Source organism: Dendrobium catenatum, unplaced genomic scaffold (assembly GCF_001605985.2).
Source record: "Dendrobium catenatum unplaced genomic scaffold, ASM160598v2 fragScaff_scaffold_621, whole genome shotgun sequence".
Lineage (NCBI taxonomy): Eukaryota > Viridiplantae > Streptophyta > Magnoliopsida > Asparagales > Orchidaceae > Dendrobium > Dendrobium catenatum.
In genome coordinates, this window is record NW_021319083.1 from 12,083,435 (window position 1) to 12,107,476 (window position 24,042).

At 34.6% G+C, this 24,042-nt stretch overlaps 1 protein-coding gene across 1 annotated transcript in view; it reads left to right on the top strand.

Moving 5' to 3' along the window:
* LOC110113993 overlaps nt 1-24,042 on the top strand; it is a 52,284-nt gene that overhangs the window by 20,427 nt on the left and 7,815 nt on the right. The window contains 7 exon segments of the mRNA XM_028694989.1: nt 834-1,010; nt 1,053-1,188; nt 6,752-6,831; nt 17,648-17,851; nt 18,437-18,828; nt 19,052-19,136; nt 22,942-23,164. Coding sequence (XP_028550822.1) covers nt 834-1,010; nt 1,053-1,188; nt 6,752-6,831; nt 17,648-17,851; nt 18,437-18,828; nt 19,052-19,136; nt 22,942-23,164 — 1,297 coding nt within the window.

The following is a 24,042-nucleotide window of genomic DNA, read 5'->3' on the forward strand; positions in this document are numbered from 1 at the left end:
ATATCAAAGTTAATACGACCCTAAACAATTTATGATATTTCTTTGTTTTTCCTACTTAGATATTCCTCTCCAATTAAAGATGCAACTATATCTTGTGTTTTCCTACTTAGTTCTTTAATAAAAAAGTATTTTTTGGGTGTTCTTCCCAATTTGTTTGAGCCGTTCTATGATCTTGCTGAAATTGCATCCATTTCCTAACACTACAAGTAACTTACCATTGTTATGAAACCATGGAGAAGCTTTATGTTATTAGATCGTTTAATTTACATACTTCTCGCAAAAATTAAAAAAGTAGTAACCATCTCAACTCAACCCATGGGGTGGACAACTAAAGCATGAGGTAACATGGGAAAAAAAGCCCTTTGAATTGCCCAAGCAACCAGAAATGCGTGCCCATCAACAAGCGGGATATCTACAATTTCAAAAGCTTAGAAAAATAATGAACAAACACCTTAAAGACTATCTCTCCCTTTCCAATTTTCCACGCAAATGTGTTCCAAAAAATTAAGTGCAATGGCTGACAAAAGCCAGTAGCCCACATTTAGCCAACTATATGCTTTTTGCATCCACAACAATGCAATTAAAACCAGAGAAATTTAGGGCAGATTAGTCATCCATGCACAACAACAATAAGTTCAGAAATTTTATTCACCAAATCTGCAACACAAAAAAAAAGGAAAATCCACCAAAAACATTAAAAAAAGGAGAAGCATGTGAAGAAAATAGAGACATTGTTGCTCCACAAATCTCATGCATTTGCTGATGTAGAGAACACTAAAGATTTTGAAATTGCAAAATTATTTCGCATTTTGTTGGATATTCCCGAATGCTAGGAGAAGATCGGTTGGCCTAATACCGAATGCAACGAGAAGGAGAATCATGTGAAGAACTCACAGTGGGTTAGAGAAGATAACTTGAGGACGAGAGCTTCAATTCCTGATCGGATTCGCGAGAGGGAGACGAGGTTCGCGAAAGGGAGCTGGGGCCGAAATTCCAAACGAATGAGTAGGGTTTTTTTTTTTTCATAGCAGCTTAAGTCATCCAAATCGCAGGATCAAATCCAACGGCTGAAAATACGCATAATCGAACCGGCCGGTTATTCAAAACCGGAGCGGTTTTCCGGTTCGACCGGTCCGAGGCCGGTTCGATGCGAAAACGGTTCTTTGAAGACCCGTAACCGGCCGGCTGGTTCGCGGTTCAACCGGTTGAACCGGCCGATCCGGTCCGGTTTTAAAAGCCTTGGTAAAACGTTGTTTTAAGATTAGACGGTGGCTTTTAGAAAATATTTATAGAAAGTTTTTTTTAACAATAAGATAGTATATATCAAGATTTTGTCTGTGCATGAAGATTTTAATATTATGTGGGAAAAAGTAGTTAGTGATATTAAAAATGTTGCAAAAGATGTGCTTGGAGTATTAAAGGGAAAAACTCATAATAGTAAAAATAGTTGATTGTGGAATCAAATTATGCAAGAAAAGATTAAAATTAAAAAGATTTGTTATAAAAAATTGGTTAAATGTAAAAATTCTTATAATTAGAAAAGATATAAAGAGAACCGTAAGGAGTCTAAGAAAACAATTTGCGATATAAAAATTTTAGCTTTTAATGATTTATATAATATATTATATACTGAGGGAAAAAATACAAGTATAAGTTAGTCAAACAAAGAGATAAAAGTAGTAAAGATTTAGTTCAAGTAAAGTGTGTTAAGGATGAAGATCAAAACGTGTTTTTATTAGAAGAGGATATTCAACAAAAGTGGAGATATTTTTCTAAAATTTTCAATGAAGATTATAAGAATATAATTGATTTTAGTGACCTTAGCATCCTAAATGAAAATAAAGATTTTTGTTTTTATCGGTTTATTAGTAAAATCGAAGTTAAAGATGTATTAAAGAATATGATAGGTGGAAAAGCTGTTGGACCTTATGATATTCCAATAATTGTGTGAAAATACTTAGGAGATGAAGGAATTTCATAGCTTACTAAACCTTTTAATATTATTTTAAAGACTAAAAAGATGCCAAATGAGTGGAGAATGAGTCTGTTGATTCCTTTTTTTAAGAATAAAGGTGATGCACAAGATTGTACAAATTATAGATGAATTAAATTAAAGTCTCATACTTTAAAACTATGAGAGAGAGTTATGGAGCATATGTTGCGGCATGATACTAATATTTCTCAAAATCAATTTAGTTTCATGATGGGTAGGCCTATTATTGAAACTATATATTTATTGAGAGGTTTAATGGAAAAGTATAGAGAGAATAAAGATGATCTATATATGATATTTATTGATTTAGAGAAAGCATATGCTAAAGTTCAAAGAGAAGTGTTATGGAGAGTTCTATAAAAGAAAGGGGTTAATAATGTTTATATTAAAGTCATTAAGGATATGTATACATGAGTTATTAGTTGTGTTCAGACGCAAGGTGGTTTGACCAAGTATATTCCTATTTCAGTTGGATTACATTAAGGATCAGCCTTAATCCCATTTCTTTTTGCTTTACTCATGGTGTTCTCACTAGACATTTGCAAGTTGTACCTTGGTGTATGCTTTTTGCTGATAATATTCTTCTTGTTGATAAGACTAGAGAGGAAGTTGGAATGCTTTATGGTGCAGAATGTTGGTTATTAAAAGAGAAGCATAATATTAAGTTAAGTGTTGCAGAGATGAGGATGCTCAGGTGGATGAGTAGCTTTACTCTTAGAGACATGATACAAAATGAGCATATACGTGAAAAGATTGAAGTCATATACGTGAAAAGATTGAAGTAGCTCCAATGGAAGATAAGATTAGAGAGAGTCGCCTTAGATGGTTTGGTCACATAAAACGGCGGCCTTCCAATGACCCAGTTAGGAAAAGTAGATGTATTAGATTTGACTTATGTTAAAAAAGATAGAGGTATATCTAAAAAGACTTGGTTAGAAAATATTAGAAATGACATTTCTTTATTAGATTTAAATGAGAATTTAACTTTTAACATGACACAATGGAGGAAAATGATTCATGTAGCCGACCCCATATAGTGAGATAAAGGCTTGATGTTGTTGTCGTTGTTGTTGTCAATATAACTTAGTAGGTTAATTATAGTTCAAAATCATAATAATTCAAAAGACAAAAGAAGAACATTCATGCTTGTCATTATGGGAAATCATAAACAATGCTTATTATTTCGATATCAACTATGAACAGAAATTTTTCTTAACATTTAAAATGGTGTACATAGATGGTCGATACTTTTCCTGTAGGCACGACGTAGCGTAGAATAGGTTCACTATTGTATGAGGTGGAAGATACCAACTTACCTTTAGCTAATATCTTTGTTGTCAGCACAACGGGGCGTAGGTCTTATTTCTATAATTGTTTGAGGTGAAAGGCAAGATCATTAATTCATAGCTACATTAACGTTCCCTGTTAATACCATAATGAGATGAACTCCATTTGTTAGCATGCACATATATTCCTTTATATTTAACAATTTTCTTACATTCATTTGACCATTTGTTTAGTAATTTTTTGAATATATTTCATGTAATATTCTTATTAACTTGAAATACGAGTAATTCTAAATAACATTCAATTTCATATGAGGATTTCATGTATGAGAATGAGATAATCAATCTTGACAACTTTTCAATAATGATATTGTACTAATAAGAACATTTTTCAATACATGCGGGAGGCTATAATAATTAATGCAATAAGTTTTGAGAATGTAATTCATTATTATAAAATAGAGGTGAAATTATCCACCTTAAGTAGATTTGGTTTTCACTTTTATCCTTGGCCCACATCCGTTAATTTGACGCTTACGATAATGTATAGACATTCATATTAATTTACTTATATACCTATATTTCCATTTAATCAAGAGTTTGTCATTTAGATAATTTGATGACATCATCACGAGATAGAGGAGAAGCATCCATATGGATGGGTTTGTCATGAGAAATGAGAAGAAATAAAAAAACCTGTTGGTTTCATTAAACTGTTGTACCAATGATGGAATAGGATCTTGAGTAAGGGAGAAAATTTTGAGCGACCATGGCATGTGGAGTGTAGGTTAGATATATTAGGGTGGATTAAAAATATTTAAGCCATGCCACGACAAGGGTGGCAAGAGAACAAGACTTGATTATTTAATATCATGGGACAAACAAGCACTACAAATGATTGAGGAAAGACCCATGTATTTGGTACGGGTAGAGGCCACTAGGGCAAGCAAGATGGAGTGGGTGTCAATGATTTTGGTGGAGGATAAGGAATTGATTGTTGTTGCAAGTGGCGCATGTGATGGGTATGCTAGAGGAGAGCCTTAGTGGCATGGTGGGACAAGATTAGGATTCGCCCACACTGTCGGTGGGGATCGTAATCAGGAATGAGAAGAAATTGAGATTGGGATTGGGAGGTGTGAGTGAAAATCATTGTTTGGAGGGGGTTAGAGGGAGTTGGCGATGAGATCGGAGATGATGAGAGTTGGCTTGCTCAAGCGGAAATTGTGAGGCAGTGGTCTCTTTCATGAGGGTTGGATGACTGAAAGAAAGGGTTTTCATGCCTACGTATTTAGAGATGGCTAGAGTTGCTAACCCTGTTCTGATGCCTATATTTAGGCCTCGTTTGGTAGCAGATGGAGTTTTGGTGGGAAACGGTAGTTCGAAAACTGCCTTTTATCAACGGAAAAGCAAAAATAAAAAGCTTCACAAATCGGTACAATAACGGAGGTTTGAAAAATACAGTTTTGTAAAAAGTATGCATCCAAACAACAACCGACATCTTTTTCACGTTTCAGAACGCTAACGACACTAATCATGCCCAACCAAACCAAGCCTCAGAAGGAGAATATTTATATTTTATTTAATGGAAAAACCTCTTATATATAATATAAGGATGAATACAATGTTCCAGGGAACCTCATACTACTAAAATATCTAATATCATTAACCGTATAGATTTAAATGAGAATTTGACTTTTAATCGGACACAATGGTGAAAAAGGATTCATGTACCCGACCGCACGTAGTGGGACAAAAAAGGCTTGATGTTGTTGTTGTTGTCCTACGCCAACACTATCTGTCAATAAGATCATAGAGTAATCATTTCACCTCCAATCCATGCTCCCCTTGAAGTTTCCTAATTTATGATTGGTCAAATTTGGGAGGAATTTGAAATTCAAATTCACTTGATTTGAAATTCAAATAAACTTTCCTTATTCACAAATTCTATGTTAGGAAACTTTTGAATTCATGCCTAATTAAAATTTAATTAAGAAAGGATTGAATTAAATCTTTCCAATCTTATGAATTTAAATTAGGAAGTTTCTTAATTCTCCAAATTTTCCCTCCCATCACCCATGATGCCGCCTGCCCCTATCTCCTAGTTCATGAGTATTTGCAAATTACTTACTAAAACCAAATCCATCTTTAGGAAATAATTTCATATATTTTAATATTCCCCCCAGCCGAAAATTTCAAAAGGATTCAAGCATTAAATATTTCCCTGAAATACGGGATTGTATTCAGGAATTTAACCCACCTCCACATCCCTATCCCGCCGCTCCCCCTTTCCCTTGATTGCTGGATGTTTGAAAGCTTTCCATAAGTTGAGTAAATCGCTTTGGAAAGATTGCCTGTTGCTCTCTCCTGCTGGCCGAAAACCCCCACGGCTCATGTGCTAATTTCCCTCCACAAATCTCCACCCAAATTCACTCAGATGTTGGACTTTTCTGCCGTCTAAAGTTGCAACCAGAGCATTCCAGCAACTGGCATTGTTCTCACAGCCACTTGAAGTCTCACAGCTTCTGTTTTGCAAGATCAACCTGCTGTCCAACCATTTCCACTAGTCTGAAGCGCCATACAATCGTTGGAGAGGATTTCCCTTGCTGATCAATACCTCGCCAATCCCAAAACAGCCAGGTATTACAGGGATAACCGATCCCAACACTGATTACGGGATCGTCTATCGACAACGCTTTGAGGGCATTAAAGTGGAAGATCTCCACGTCTCCTTGAGCAAAGGTTTCTCTTCCACTTACATCTTATTTCTTTTAAATCTAAATTCTCATTGGTGTGATTGTAGTTGCGAAAGTCTCCTCCAAGTGCTCTTGCTAAGCTTTGTAATTCATAGGAATTGAGCGTGCTTTCTTTGCATCCTAAATCTCGTTGTTAGATTAGGGATTAACTTGAAGACTACTATTATGTATTGTCTTATTTTCTTAATTATCTTGATTGTTCAAAGCTTGGAGCATGTGGTTTAGCCTTTGCAAACTAACCCCTTAATTGTTTTACTCGTCGTTGGAAATTACTAGTAATTTTTATTTCAAAATTATTCTAATCTAAGAGTTGTGCAATGCCTAAATGAATCCATAAACATTTCATCTAAGTAGTCCTGCATCATAATATCATTAACCGTATATATTTAAATGAGAATTTGACTTTTAACCGGACACAATGGCAAAAAAGGATTCATGTAGCCGACCCCACGTAGTGGGACAAAGGCTTGATGTTGTTGTTGTTGTCGTCCTACGCCAACACTATCTGTCAATAAGATCATAGAGTAATCATTTTAAAATGCGATCCATTTCTTTCATAAAATGAAAATGTCACATGGTGTTCTCAGTGTGTAATCTCAGGATACTCATCATAAAAAACTCGACCTTACTTCAAATTGTCACAAAAGGGGATTAGAACCTCCAATAGACTAACTAAAGGCTGTTTTGAGCTTTTATTTTGTTGTCATTTTGGCCTGCAGGTACTTTTTTGCATGGCAAATTCAAAACCAGACTGTCCTATAAACATTATCACCTGAGGCGAATAGGCGATTATCATCAGGTGATACTCGAACAATACAGAAGAAATTACCATGTCCAGGCTTACTTCCAGTGTTTATGATGTGCATATTGTGTTGTCTTCTGCTTTTATTATTTTTTGGAGTTCTTTTTAATCTTTTTTTTTTTTTGCTTTTTGATACGAGTTTTTATGCTGTAAAGTACAACCCAGAAAATAGAATAATTTGATTCCTTATTTTCTTGAGTATGGAAAACTACTTGGCATGTTTTGCATATTTTTTTTAAGTACAATTTGTTGATCAGAATGGCTGGCATTTTCACCCTCTGGAGATCTTTGGAGGCTTTTCTGATCCTGCAACTACTTAGATTGGCAAACTCCAACTCGAGCAACCCTAAGGGGCAGTTTGGTAGCAGGATTTAGGTCGGATTTGAGTGAAATCCAGCCAAACAGCCTAAAATGCAAAACCAAACTTTACGACAAATGAAAGCCGCTGTAGACTAAAAATTCCGCCTTTTCCTGCTAAATCCGGGATTTCTGAAATCTTGTTTTTTGCCAGATTTATGAAATCAATTGGCTGTCCGCTCGTTAAATTCGCTCTACATCCAAAATCTCACACCGGATTGAATAGGATTTATCATGAATGTTACCAAATAATTTTCAGGATTTAAGACCCTCAGGATTTCTGAAATCCATATTTGAGGAATTATGAAATTCTACTTAAATCAAATCATGGGTGCTACGAAACAGCTCTTAAAAGTGATGACTTTGTTTGGGTTGAAGGTAGTGATTGTAGCTGATAATTTCAACATTTTAAAGCATCTCAAGGTATTTCTTCATAATTCCAAGTGTCTTAGATTTTATACATACTCGCAAACCTTTCAAGTAACTCAACAGAGAAGTGAGCATCTTCTGCTTCAACGTTTGGATATCATGGGTAAAATTGCCAAATGTAAGCTGCTTAGAAATTATTAAATTCGGACGTCATGCATAGAGCTATTTGCGTTGTGTATTTGTTGCGTATTTAGAGTTTAATTGTATGTAAGAAGTACACATTGTGTATGTACTGCGTATAAAAAAAAACTTGTAATACAGTCTTGCACTCCGATAATTTCAAAATTGTATGATCGGTATGAATATCAAGATAATATTTAAAATGAAATTTTTCTAAACTAAATTCGTAGTCATATGAATATTGATTTCAATAAACTTATAATTGAATTAAACATCTTGATGAGATGAATCTATTGATATTATAAATGATTTGATCCAACTTTAATGAGCACAAATCAAGCATTTGAATTTTGTTTGAAAATGTAAAAGCATAAATGGATGGATCAAATGATTTTCAATCAGAGTATTCTTATTTGAAATTTAAAGTTTTGATGAGATGAATCTAACAAGTATAAGATCACTTGATTCTGCCATTATAACTACTCTCATTTTTTAATTTGTTAGATAAAGAGGATTATTATATTTTCTACTCTGCAATGAAATATTGCAACTGTGTTAGATCATGTGGTCTTTCTTCTTTCTGTGTTTTTCACATAAAAATTTGTATGATCACTTATAAGTTTTATCTATTACTACTTATGAAAAATGAGGCATCTTATATATTATAGACACATAATATCCTACTAATTTGTTGAAGAAATTCTTTATTGAAAATTTTTGAAAAATGGAAAATTTTAATGAGCATTGATTTAAAACAACTTATTTTCACTAGTTTAATTTATTATCCTATTAATTTATATCTTATTGAGAACCTAATAAAAGATTTTCTATTTTATTATCGTAGTATTATATAAAAAATCATTAATTTTATATAATAAAAATTTGAAGTCATAGGACAGAATATGCTTTGTTTCTGCTACCTTAAGCCTTTAAGAGAAAAATGAAGGACACTTTGACTAACTAAATCTGCGGGAAATGAGTTTTATAATTATTGAAATTATTTTAAGTTGATTATAATATAAATATTTATTGCCTAACTAAATAATAAGGGGTTGTTTGATTGGCTGAGAAAGAAATGCATTGTAAGATTTGAAATACTTTGAATATGTGTAAAATAAATATATGTGATTATTTTTTTATTTAACTTGAAGTAAAATAGATGGAGATTGAAGTACAAAGATGATGGTGGTCAATAGCCTGTGGTGGTGGCTGGTCGCGGTGGTCATGAGTGGTGGGTGGTCACCGGTGATAAGCATGCCTGATGGTTGTGGTGACGGGCAGCGGGTGGCTACAACTTCAATAGATGGAGATTGAAGTAAAAAGACAATAGTGATCAATAGCCAATTGTGGTGGTGGCTGGTCGCGGTGGCCATGAGTGGTGGGTGGTCGTCGGTGATAGGCATGCCCGATGGTGGTGGGGACGGGTAGCGAGTGGCTACAGACGACTAGTGGTGACGATGGCAATGACAATTGTAGGCGTGGCGGCTGTATGTAGGCGGTGGCAAGGGACGTTGCTATAATGAGTGGCAATAATTATGATGGATTTATGGTGTATTTAAAAATCTTCCAAATCAGACTAATTACAAATACATTTGATTTACACAAAAGGATGTATTCTAAATACCTTAAAATTGTACCATGCATTTATTTCACTTTAAAGTAAACATTAATATTCTCAAAAACACTGCTGACTAGAATCAATTTCATCCATTTTACTTCAAAATCAAATATACCCTAATAAAAATAATAATAAATAAAAGAAAAAAATTTCAAAGTTAATCCTAATTAAATTTTAATTAGCTAATCATTTTTAATGAGATTTATAAATGATATATGGCATGTGAATAACATGTACCATCTTTCATAAAAGCTAAGAAAAATATTTTAAATTATATTTTGGATGCATTATCTTGTACTTTTTCAAAAATAATAATAATAATAATACTTCAACGCTCATATTTCACCATCCATGCCATCCCGTTGATTGCAAATCCTCCACCAAAATAGCATAATTCTAAAGCATATATATTTTTTTCTTCTATATTTTCTCTCTCTTCAAAGCGATCACGCAAACGCAACTTATAATGTCAGCAGGGATGTGTATGTCAAGAAAAAGTTATTATGTCTGGACAAAAAATTAGAAATCCAGACAAATACTGAGCGATACTGAGTGCTGTACTGAGCACGTACCGAGCGCTCAAGTGACGTGGCGCTTTGTTATTGATCTCTGGACGCATTCGATGTCTGGACACTATAATTACTTGTATGTCAAAGCGTTCTTACGTTTGTAATGTAGATGTTAAGTTATGCATTACGTTGGGCATCAGGACCAGCATTTATGTTAAGAGGAAAATAAAAAGATTAGGCTGAATTTTATTTCCTCACTTTGTTTCTTTTCAATTACAGTGAAACTGTCATAAAAAAATATATATATGTGGTAGCCGAAGGGCATAAACAAGTGAGAGTGATTGGAGAATCATAATTGGGTGGCGGTGATTCAAAATTTGTAGTTGAGCGATAATGATCAGAAAGATGTGGTCATGTAATAGATTGGAGGACTATAATCAGCGGCGGTGGTTAGATGGTGCTGGTGGCGATCATCGAGTGATGGTCCGTTGTTGTTGGAGATCTACTCTAATAATGATGCTATGATTGTTGTCATATGAGGTGGTCACGTAACGCCTTCACATCTATCATTTCAAAAATTAAAAGGAGAAATTTTTTGAAACTCTCCTAAAAAAAATATGGCTGGGTGGTGGTAGCCGAAGGGCATAAACAAGCGAGAGTGATTGGAGAATCATAATTGGGTGGCGGTGATTCAAAATTTGTAGTTGAGCGATAATGATCAGAAAGATGTGGTCAGGTAATAGATTTGAGGACTATAGTAAGCGGCGGTGGTTAGATGGTGCTGGTGGCGATCGAGCGATGGTCCAATGTTGTTGGAGATCTACTCTAATAATGATGGTATGATTGTCGTCATATGAGGTGGTCTGATAATGCCTTCACATCTATCATTTCAAAAATTAAAACGAGAAATTTTTTAAAGCAATATGTTGAAAATTTTAATAAGCAAAAAAGAAAACGTTAAAATTTAATTTGCTATACCACGCAAATCGTTACCTTTGTTAATGACTTGCTTGCCAATTGTTGTTCCCTTCCACTGTGGTAGTTGTGCGGGTTGGGTTTAGCCGTCGGGTATATGAGTTGAGCTGGCTTGAGCTCAATTCGTTTATCTGCTCGCGAGCCGAGCTTAGCAAGCTCATGAGTCGATCTCAAGCTCAAACTCAAGCACATTTAGTTAACGTGCTCGAGTTCGAGCTAGATGAGGGGATGCTTAAAATCGAATTCGTGGGCGGGTATTAGCGGATGAAGCAGGTCAGTAGTCGTCCGCTTAGCTAACGACTAGGAAGTCATTTTGAAGGGTAAATACTCGAAGACAAGTCATTTTGAAGGCTAACGACTCATGACAGTCATTGCGAAGGGTAATGACTTTCGAGTCATTTTGAAGGCTAACGACACGATAGTCGCTATCTTCGGTGACGACTAGCCATTCGACCGAGGGTAGGGGGCGGAGGGTTAGGGATTACTGTGTCGGCAGCGTGGCTGGTGGGTAGGGGACAAGGTAGGAATGGGGTGAGGGATTGTTGCATCGGCCTAGTGGTGGGATAGGGAGATCAGCTGACTTGCATGGAGAGATGAGGTCACATTCATTGCGAAAATATAGGTCCGGATATTCAATTCAAATTTGTCACGTGACTATGCTTTGACTGCGCTTTACCTACGCTTTTGGCGTGCTTGACTTAAAATTCCGCGGACACGTGTACATTGCACATGTCAATATTTCATTGGACAGCGGGCGTATCTCTACGTCCGGTGTCCAGACCGGCCTGCACGATAAAATTCGACATATGAGGGTAGGAGTTGATTCATCCACATAATTTTCTTTCTCTTAATTAAATTATCTTTTCAGACTGATTTCCCTTTCACTTTTGTCTCTTGTACAACAGTTGTGTTAAGTGTTATTCGGGCTTCTCTGCTCTTCAACCTGCCGCAACGATGATCAGATCTCCCATCACTTATACACTTTGTTCTCTTTGTCATCTTTATTTTTTTCTTACATGCCCTCTCTTTGGATAATAACGAAATTATTGTGCTCAGAAATTTAATTGCAGATGTTTTTTTTTTTAAGTTCAATGAGAAATTATATATAATATTTTAGAACTATAATGAATTTGTAGTTTGAGTTTTTTTTTTTTTTTTGCTTGTAAAACGGTTGAATTTGCTATTTGTTTCATTTACAAGGTATCTATATGTATTAATATCAAATTAAATTTGCATTGCATGCTTGAATTAATGTTAAAACTTAAATATAAGAATTATAAATTGTTATGCAGTACACGATATTTTGACTTGAGTTATGTGAGAATTAGGGCTGTCAAAACTGGATTACGGGTCGGGTTTGGGTTCAATCCGAAATTGAGCCGACACTGTTCAACCCGACCCGAACCTGACCCATTTTTGCAAACGGATCAGTTTTCTGAACCCGAACCCGACCCGATTCGGGTATATTTTATTAATTTTTTTATTTAATTCAATTTATTTAAATCTAAACCCTAAATTAAGGTAATATTTACTTCAATTAATTTAAAATAAATCAAGATTAATTTAATTTGAGCAAAAACGTTTATAATTTTTTGAAATTTCATTTAATTATTTCATAAAAATCCATTAAAACCCTCCTAAATTAATTAAAAACAGGTCAAACCGGATTGATTTCGGGTTTCCGGGTCAACCCAAACCCGACCCGGTTTTACAAACGGGTCGAAATCCCTAGCCCGAACCTAAATCCGGGTCAACCCGAACCCGAAATTTTCGGGTCGGATTCGGATCGGGTCAAATACAAAAAACGTAGTTGTAAGAATTATGATTGTTCTTATTCTATTTTAGTTAGTTTACTTATAATTTTTGTTCATAGTTTTGAAATTCAAAGGAGTTGTAAGAATTATATAAGTACTTAGTATATGCTCTTCTTAATCTCAGCCATGTCTCCATGCTGCACAATGATAATCATATTTATTAGGCAGTGAGGATGTTAGGTTATTTTAGTTAGGTATGTATAGTTTGAGTGTCTTTCTTTAATTAATAATGTATGTCTACATAAATAGTTTGAAATAGGTTAGTAGATGATCAGTAACTTGTTAGTTTGAATAATTTCGAATTATTTTAAGGCCGATCTGATAACATAGTATGAATTCATCTATCATGAATTTAGAACATGCATTTTTGTAAAAATATATTAATTATTATGACAAAACTTAATTACGTTAGCATTGCAGGATGAACTCAACCGTTGTTATGTTGATGTTAATATATGAGAGTCAGTTTTATGTCATTTCCAATATGAGGGTCACCTCTTATTGATTATGAGGTGTGTTTTATTGTTCTACATCATTGCCAACATGCAATTTGTGGTAATTTATGTTGAAATTGAGAGTTCTAGTGTTGCACTGTCAAAGATGAGTGTATTGACAACCACCCTAGTGGATCAATGTAATTCATTAAGCCATGCTGAAATGCTGATTTGTAGTTCAACAATGCATGTAGAAGATCTTCTTAATACCCTATAAATTTGACCTTTTTAACCTATTATTATTAATTTATAAGTTTGATGATAGTGACTTAGTGTAAAGGTTTTATTATGATTGCACTAATATTTAGTTTCTCAGTGGACACGCTGTTTTGATGTTGGAGGGCCCTAGTTACTATATTCAACCAGTAATGAGCCCCGAGCTTTTGTTAGAGAATCTAAACTTAGTCAATGAAGGGTACGAAATAATGAACAATGAGTCAATTGACGGGTCTTCTAATTCAGATGAAAGAAGTGAAGGAGAGTTCTGAGAGGTGCAGATTTTACTATAGGATTGTTGGGGAGCAACTAGTGACACTATAGTTCTAATGGTTAGCACAAATAACTTTGTGAGGAGGTGCCAGAATGCAAAGGAATGGGATAGCAGTCTTGTCTTTGATGTTGCTATAGATAGTGAGATTGTTACACATGAACAATATATTCCCGAGAAAATTATTGAGGGCATGTTTTGAAACGAAGAGAGGGTTGTAGTTTGCCCTTTATAGTTTGTTAATCATGAACAATATTGAGTTTTAAGTCATTTTATCAAATATAAAGAAATATACAATATGTTGTTTGCATTACAAAACTATGAATAGGCCTGACCAGTAGCATCATTTTGCCAGTTCATACAAGTGCTTAGGTGGCACATGGAAGGTATTATCTGCTAGGTATGATCACACTTGCACCAATCCCATTCTTCTTGCAGGACAAAGAGTGTAAGTCAAGATTCATAAGCTATTTCATCTAACCAATTGTGCGATAACAAATTGATATAAAGGCCCATGAAATAATTGGTAGGATTGAGTGAAAGTTTAATATTAGGGTGTCTTACATGAAGGCTTGGGATGCCAAAAGAAATGCTATTAAATCTATTTTTTGTAGTTGGGAAGAATCATATTGTACTCTCAATTTTTTTGATGGAAGCAATGATCTCTTCCATTCCATGAATAATGTATAGGTTACATTGCACAGACAGACACATATTTGAAAGGCTTTTTGGGCATTTGGTCCTTGCATCTCCAGTCGGGCTTACTGCCAACCAGTCCTTAGCCTTGATTGTACTTTCTTACTTGGAAAGTATTGTGGTACTTTGCTCACTATTGTTGGAACTAATGCGAATAATGGTCTATTTCATTTGACTTTTGATGTAGTTGAGTTATAGTCTACTGCGTCTTGGACATGGTTTCTCCAATGCTTATCTGAACTACTCAGAAATATAGACTCCATAAAAGAACTAAGCATTATATCAGATGGGCATGCTTGTTTTATTCGTGGGTTTAGTGATATATTTCACATGGTGGCACACCATACATGTTAAAGATATTTATGCAAGAACTTCAAGAATGCAACAGGGTGTATGGAGGTTCTGGATGTTGAATTTTTATTCCAAAAGATGTATTTTGATGGCAATATGAACGACTTACGGATATTTCATCGTCACATGAGGGATATAAAAAATATGAAGGTTGGGGCATATTAATGGTTTCTCGATCGTGACTTTATGTGGTGGGCATTGACACATAATGGTGGCTATTAGTTTGCAATAATGACCACAAATGCTTCTGAACCGTTTAATGGAGTGCTGAAGTGTGCTAGAGGGATGCCAATATATGCCCTTATACTAGTTATACTATATAATGTTGTTGGGATATTCATGATATGACTACAGCCCGTTGGATCTGAATTAGTTGAGTCTAACAATATTGTGTTCATGGAAAAGGTTGAAGCTATCTTACAAATATTTGAACAAGAAGCTAGAAGGCTGGTGGAACCAACCATGATCAATTTACTTGAATTTCAAGTACTCAACATGACCAACATATCATACAAGGTCGAGTTTAAGGAGAATTGTGTTTGTATTTGCAGTTGTGGATGCCCTACAATTTATCACTTTTCATGTCCACATGTTATAAGTTATTTATCAACAATGCGACAAAATCACTACGATTACATCTCATACTACTACATTATTCACAACTACATACACACCTACTTAGTGATAAGGCTGATTGGCCACCACATGACCCAAGAATGGGTTTGATCCCAACCATGCCTCATACTTGTAGGAGACATTCAGGAAGGCCTCACACTAAAAACTTTAAAAATATAATGGATGAGTGTATAAACAGTGGCTGAAGGATGTGTAACCTATGCAAAAGATGTAGCACAACAAAAGTACTTGTCCCCTTAACAGGTATGAACTATTATCACATATTCCAAACCATCAAAACTCTTAAGTTTGTTACTAATGTTGGGTTCAATGTTTATAAAACACAATCAATGTTGGGGCGGACGACACGTCGAAGACGTTATATTCCCATTAAATCTAGTTTTTGTAGAGCCTGAATTCTATTTAAATTTCTCAATGTATTGGTAGTTCACTTTTTATATGAGCATTCTAATCATGTTGTTCCTACTAGAAATTTTCAAACCGGTTAAATTGTTGTTGGAGCCAACTTTTCTTTATTGAACTCAACCATACTTCAGAATTTTCATGATTTTCAAATAAATTTATTTCATATATTTGAGTTATTACACACAACATGAATCCAAATTGATTTTGAGAGACATTAGTATCATGATGCAACCTATGTTTCATAACTCTCTCACATAATTTTAAAGTATGACACATCAACTTAATTCTTCTATAATTCACACAATTTTATGCATCACCATTATTCATAAAAATAGGAATCAACACACTTATTCTCCACTCATTTGACATCTTTTTAGTCTTCAGAATAAAATTAAAATGTTTAGTAAGACAAGAAATTCTTTCATCTCCTAAGCATTTCCAAACCTCTATTGGAATATCATCAGGTCCAACAGCTTTTCCACACTTAATTTTTTTTAAAGCCACTATAACTTCGGTTTTACTAATACGCCGATAAAAACAAAAAAAATTTATTTTCATTTAAGATGCTAAGGTCACTAAGTAATCACATTCTCATAATGTTCAGTAAAGAGTTTATAAAAATATATCATCCATTTTTGTTGAATATCCTCTTCTAATAAAAGCACTTTTTGATCTTCATCCTTAATACACTTCACTTGAACTAAATCCTTACTACTCTTATCTCAATGTTTGACTAACTTATTCATATCTATTTCTCTCTCATTAGCATCTAATATATTATATAAATCATTAAAATCTAAAATCTTTGCATCCTATATTACTGTCTTAGACTCCTTACGGGTCTCTTTATATATTTATCAATTATCAGATTTTTTACATCTAAATCAATTTTTATAATAAATTTACTTATTTTTTTTATTTTTTTTTTTGCACAGTTTGATTTTACCACCAATTATTTTTACTATTATGAGCTTTTTTCTTTGATACTAAAAGTACATCTTTTTATAATATTCTTAATATCACTAGTCATTTTTTCTCACATAACATAAGCTTCCTCATACACAAACAAAAATTTAAGATCTAGTATCTTACTCTCAAAAAATAGAACTCATACATCATTTCAAAAAAATTCTACAATTTATAATTCTCTAAATAAATTGATTTAGGTTTATGATTTAATGTTAAAACATCAATTATGTTGAGCAAATGTGATAACAAAATAATATATCAATAGTCAAATGTATCTTTATCACTTGCTTCATATTTAATTAATAAAATAATAGAATGAAATATTCAAATATCAAATTAATTTAGTTTGTCCAAAGTAAAATTCTTGATTAATATAGTAATTAGATGACAATCAGAATTTTTTAACAAATATAGCATAAATTTATTTTATTTTAATGTATATTTAAAGTTTTTTAATATTATGCAAAATTTAGGTTATGCAACATTATTTATCCTTTTTTATAAATATATAATGTAAATATGATATTGTTAAAATTATAGAACATGAGAGTATAAATTTAATATAATATGAAAGCTAATGCCGCTCTTCTCTGTCTTGTTCCAGCTCAAGTCCGAGGCTTCTCTGGCCAGCTTTCTTCCTCCGCAGTCTCTGTTCACGGCCTGCTCTGTTTTTTTCTTGACCTACTTTTCAATTTCCTCTCACGTGCTGCTCCTCGCAACCGAAGAGGGGGCATTCATCTTGACTGAGGAGAAGAAGGAAGAATAAGACTAAAATCTACGGCCATTAGCACGCTCTCGTGGTCTTTCAAAACTTCTGAGGTCCAAATCGGTGGCGGAGCGGAACTGCTACCTTTGCTTTTGTCCACCGGTAATAGGGCATCTTTTCTCGTGCCATTGATGGGTACTTTATAGCGAGATACCGAGCTTTCCATTTCACCACCTTGTGCTTTTAGACTGAGAGAGGGAGGAGCGGATTTGGAGTAAGAGAGATGTCGAAGGGATCAATAGAGAAGCTGGCTTCGATCGACGCGCAGTTGCGGCTACTTGCGCCAGGAAAAGTTTCGGAGGATGACAAGCTTGTGGAGTATGATGCGCTTCTTCTCGATCGCTTCCTCGATATCCTTCAGGATTTACATGGGGAGGTCCTTAGAGAGACGGTAAATGTTTATTTCAACCTGAAGCCATACCAGTTGCAGTGAGAGTTTGTCTCTGCGTTTTTTTGTTTTATTTTATTTGTCCCTTAAAGATGACTTAATTTTGCTATGGATGTTCTGATTAAAATCCCTACATTCCTTAAGGTTATGATTCATCTCCTTTATTTTCCTGTTTATTTGACCAATTGTTGTTTCATTTTTCAGTTCTTCGATCTAAATAATTCGAAGAGTAACTTCAATTGGTATTAATTTCTTTTACAGTTGATCATGCTATGCTGATGTTATGCAGCATACAGCGCCAAAACACTGATTTGGACGTCTTTTAATCTTCTCAGTTGGAAATTTGTTGTTCTTGATTTTGTTTAAGATAAATTATCAAACTTTATTAGCTTTAGTTATAGTGAAATGGGCTGCATGGTTTCAATTTTTTTTGTTAGCAATCATTAATTTTTTGTGAGTTCTGCACACATTTTCATTGGCAACATTACCAGCAAATGAACCTATTTGCTTAGATTTGTTGCAGATATACTGTAACGAAAATGCAGACTGCTCAGAAGGCATAATGTGGCTTATATTGTATGTTTTTAGGTGCAAGAGTGCTATGAACTGTCTGCTGAATATGAGAGCAAGCATGATTCAAAAAAGCTTGAGGAGTTGGGGGATGTGTTGACAAGCTTGGACCCTGGGGACTCCATTGTCGTCGCCAGTTCGTTCTCTCATATGCTTAATCTGGCAAACTTGGCAGAGGAGGTCCAAATAGCATGTCGTAGGAGGATTAAATTCAAGAAGGGAGATTTTATTGATGAGGCTTCTGCCACTACTGAGTCTGACATTGAAGAGACCTTCAAAAAACTAGTTGGACAACTTAAAAAGTCCCCGCAGGAGGTTTTCGATGCTCTTAAAAATCAGACCGTTGACTTGGTTCTTACCGCACATCCTACGCAGTCGGTGAGAAGATCTCTGCTTCAGAAGCATGGGAGGTGTGTAGATTGGTAGTTTGATCTTTTTGCACAATTAAGAGCATGGTTCATTGTGAAACTCATGTAACTGGATAAGAAGTCTTCATGATTAGAATTACCATTTAACATGTTAATTTGATGGTAGTGAGGGTAACTTTTTCTGTTCAATTGTTCCTCCTCTTTTTACTCCAGTAATTATACCGTGGTTTTAACTAATTAAATTTGTGCACCAATTCTCACTCAGGATAAGGAACTATTTAGCTCAGTTATATGCCAAAGACATTACCCTTAATGACAAACAGGAGCTTGATGAGGCTCTCCATAGAGAGGTAAAGCCTTCTTTTTTTTATCCTGAAGGAGATCTTTTCTTGTTGAATAAGTGCATGATTCTTGTAGACATTGGCTTGCCTTTTTCTGAAATTTGACTGTTTGAGATATTGATAAATATTTATTTGTCATCGTCAATGAAAGCAATGTTTTAAAAGGTGAAATCGGGAATCGAGGCGTTTTGTCTAAGCGAGGCGAGGCGTAAGCCTCGAGGCGGATCGAGGCGGAAGCCTCAAAATGGTAAAAATAAGATAATGTAAAATTATAAATAATGATAAAAATGACAAAATATTAAGTCAATTATGAACTTGAAAGAATATCGTTGATGTTTATATTTGAAAAGGAAAATCCTTTCATAATATGTAATTTATATTAATTAGGATAATTATATTAATATTTAATTAATAATTATATTACTAATTAGCCAATTAAGTTAAATTATATAATTAATTTATGCACTAATTATACTATTAATTATTTAATTAATTTTCTTAATTATTAATATTTTAAATTAATAATAACTTAGCCGCATCTAGGGTTTGCCTTTCATCTTCTCTTTTCGTCCTTGCTGTTCGGCTTCGTTGCTTCACAGGACGTGTAGAGATTGCACACGTCCCTTCTTTGGCTCCTTCGTGGTGTTTGACTTCGCTCCTTCGACGACTTGCCCTTCCTGTCGGATCATAAGTTACGACATTTTGATCGGAAGAAACAACGGGAGCTCGCTGGCAGTGAAGGTAACTTTCTCCCTTTCGAGGCGTTGCCTTGATGCGCCTCGGCGCCTCACGCCTTGAGGCGTACACCTCTGTGGAAAAAGGTGTAAGCCTCGCCCGAACGTTCGAGGCTTAAGCCTCAGTTTGCCCGACCTCCGCCTCAATGCCAGCTCTCATTGCATAGGCTTTGAGGCTTCAAAGTTTAAAATTGTGCTGAGAAGCGCCTCTTATTGCGCAATTTTAAACCATGTTGCACATCATACACATATAAAAGAGGTTAGAGGTTAAAGCTCACAAGAGGTGTAAGAATTTTTATGTAAAAAAAAAAGACATGGGGTGTAGCCCAACAATAATCCACTATGTAGCTCGACATTAGTCGGTTCCTCCTTTATAAGAGAGAGAGAGAGAGAGGGGAGACGAAATAGGAGAAGGAAAACGAGAGTGAGAGGAGCTGAGCAGTGCAAGAGACATAGTGTGCGACTGAGAGTGAGAGATTGGTCAAGGAAGAGCGAGTGATAGAGCTTGCAAGCGAGAGCGAAGGAGGGTGATGGTGAGTGGACGAGAAGGGAAGATCAAGACTAGTGACATCAATTGAATGACAAGGGACGCCGCACACCATGGAGCGGAAACCTTCACTTCACGAGAGTGATCGAGCAGGAACAAGCAAGTAACTGCATGACATGGATGCTATTTGGATGCACGATTTGAGTAGGATTTAAGCATGATTAAGCCTAAATCCTACCAAACAACAAAAATGATAAGTTTATAAATCTCATTCCTTCTCCATTGTGCCTTAGGGCGATCAAGTCATTAATAAGAGTACTCGTTTTAGATATCTTGGATTTATTGTTCAGAGTGATGGTGAAATAGATGGGAATATTATCAGCAGAATTCAAGTTGGATGGTTGAAGTGGAGGAATGCATCAGGCTTGTTGTGCGATAGAAAAGTCCCCTTCAAACTTAAGGGAAAATTCTATAAGATGGTGGTGAGACCTGCAATGCTTTATGGTGTCAAATATTGGCCATTAAAAGAGAAGCATAATACTAAGTTAAGTGTTGTAGAGATGAGGATGCTTAGGTGGATGAGTGGCTTTACCCTTAGAGATAGAATACGAAATGAGCATATATGTGAAAAGGTTGGAGTAACTCCAGTGGAAGATAAGATTAGAGAGAGTCGCCTTAGGTGGTTTGGTCACATTAAACGGAGGCCTTTCGATGATCCGATTAGGAAAGTTGAGGTATTATATTTGACTCATGTTAAGAAAGGTAGAGGTAGACCTAAAAAGACTTGGTTAGAAAATATTAGAAATGATCTTTCTTTATTAGATTTATGTGAGAATTTAATTTTTAACATGACACAATGGCGAAAAGGATTCATGTAGTTGATCCCACTTAGTGGGACAAAGGCTTGATGTTATTATTGTGGTTGCTTCTCCATTGTGCCTTAAATCCTGGATTTAAAAAGTCCAATAGTTTGGTGGATTTACAGGTTTTAGCCCAAGAAGCGCGTGAAAAAGAGAAAGATCGTTGACTTTTGCGGCAAGCTCCCATCACGACTTCTAATCCAACAGGAATAACGTCATCACCACAAGAGGTGAAGAAGCTTCATTTAACAACTCTTTCAAAACACGTGAAGCCGAAGCAGCAACGAAGAAGGACAATGATGAAAAGCAAATCCTAGACAGGCCTAGGGCTCTAGGAACAGCATTGAAAAACCAAAGAAAAGATAAATTATAGAATAGACCTGCAATGGTGGAGAGGAATACCGTCAAATCTTGTCCCTTTTGCTTCTGTCAGTTTTTCTTATTTTTGTTTTTTTTTTAACTTGCTGATTAAAGTAATAGTATATCGCGAGGGTGGAACTTAGTAATATGAGGAGTATTTAAATATGTGAGTTAGAAAAGTCAAAAAATTTAATAAGATATTGATATTCATGTGCATAAGGGTAGATAGATTAAGTTTTAATAGAGCTCAATGATGAATTCAATTCAATAAAAATTATGAAATTTAATTTATGAAAAAATTTATTTTTATGTAACAAAACTTAATTAAAAATGATAAAATGATTAAAATTGTCCTTTGATATTTTATGAAGGACCAAAATGGTCCTCAATTACATTAAATGAAAATTTTGGTTCCTCAAGTCCTTAAAGAGGACTCAAAATAGTCTCATGACGGTATTATTTTGATTCTTCTTTAAAGATTTGAGAGGACAAATTTGTTCTTTAATATAATTGAGGACCATTTTGATCCTTCATAAAAAGTCAAGGTACCATTTTGATCATTTCTTATTAAAAATAATAATTTTAAAATTAAATGAAAACTTAAAAGAACAAAGTAAAGAAAAATATAAATGTTTATTTATACTTAAATCTACACTACGATGAAAAGTTATGTTAAGCCTTGTTTAAGTGTTTGCCAAATCAAAATTTTACTACTCTTTCTCTTTCATTGTTGTGAAATGTGAACATTCAAATAAAAAAAAGATAGTTGTACTAATGTGGACCGTGAGACAAAATAGGATACTTTTTTTCTTAGTTACTTGACTGGAATTAAAGTGGTGGTGGGACCTGCAAGGCTTTATGACATAGAATATTGGAAATTAAAAGAGAAGCATAAAATTAAGTTAAGTTTTGCAAAGATGAGAATGCTCAGGTGAATGAGTGGCTTTACATTTAGGGATAAAATGCAAAATGAGTAAATACATAAAAAGGTTGGAGTAGCTCCAGTGACAGATAAGATTAGAGAGAGTTGTCTTAGAGGACATAATGGACAAACAAGATTCTTGTAGCCAACCCTACGGAGTGGGATAAAAGCTTTTTCTTCTTGTTGTAGTACTTGACTGGGATTACACCTAAAATAGCAGAACTAGGAAAATAGTTGTCTTCTCTAACAGGTTTCTCTCTCTCTCTCTCTCTCTCTCTCTCTCTCTCTCTCTCTTTCTATATATATATATATAAGAGTATTTTTATTTTTGAAACGTACCATTCAGAAATGATCTTTGCTTGTTTATAATTGCATGAATATTGAAAACGTTTTACTTGGGGTACTCTTACCTTTTTTTGAAATTTCTATGTTGGTTTTTTTTTTCTCTTAGATTCAAGCTGCCTTTAGAACGGATGAAATACGGAGAACTCCTCCAACACCTCAAGATGAGATGCGGGCAGGGATGAGCTATTTCTATGAGACTATATGGAAAGGTGTTCCTAAGTTCCTACGCCGGGTAGATACAGCTCTGAAAAACATTGGGATAAATGAACGTGTTCCATACAATGCTCCTCTTATTCAGTTTTCTTCTTGGATGGGTGGGGATCGTGATGGTAAGATGATAATATTGTTTATGGTACAGAACTATGTCTTATTATTGCTATTTTCTAAGGATGAAAGCAGCAAATTCAGAAGTGGAAATTATGTTTTAAGATATGCCGCTGCAAGGGCCTAATTTTTCTTATTAGCTCTCTTTAGCTATTAAATTTGTTTTCATCATCATGATCATCATCACTACTAGCCTTATTCCAACTATTTGGTGTAGGTTTTATGATTCCTTTTGTTGTATGCTAGTTTATGAAATCTCTTTCGCTACTTCTACTCAAGATCCTTTTTGTTTGAATTTGATCCTTTTTCATAATCATTCTATCTATATGCTTTATTGATGTGTTTTGTGCCATCCATTATGCATACCCAAAGCATATAATCTTTTTTTTTTCACTATCTTTATTTCCAGTAGTGTTACACATTAGTTCTCTATCATAATAAATTTTCACTCCATACTTCCAGGTTTTAACCAAAATCCAATTTAAAATCCTCATTTTTGTACGTTCAAGTTTGTTGTTTGTGGCTTCTTTTTCGGCTAACACTCTGACCCATAAAATATAGTTGCTATAATTGTAAGTTAAAAAAAATATTTAAGTTTACTCTCTTATTGTAAAAGACTCTTAAGGCACTTCTCAATTTTACCGTCTGATTTTATCTTTGAAATGCAGCTCCTCATTTGTGCATATTCTGTTTAGTATGCATTTCTCATAGCTATATTTGATTGCTTTTCAATTCTGTGAGGTTCTTGTACATGAAGAATGATCAAATTTGATTAATGTTAAAGATGAAACAGCTTTGTTCTACATAGAGAATGATCAGGTTTGATTAATGCTAATATGGAATGGTTTTCATGTCATTCAGTTATTGTCAAATTGTTGATTTG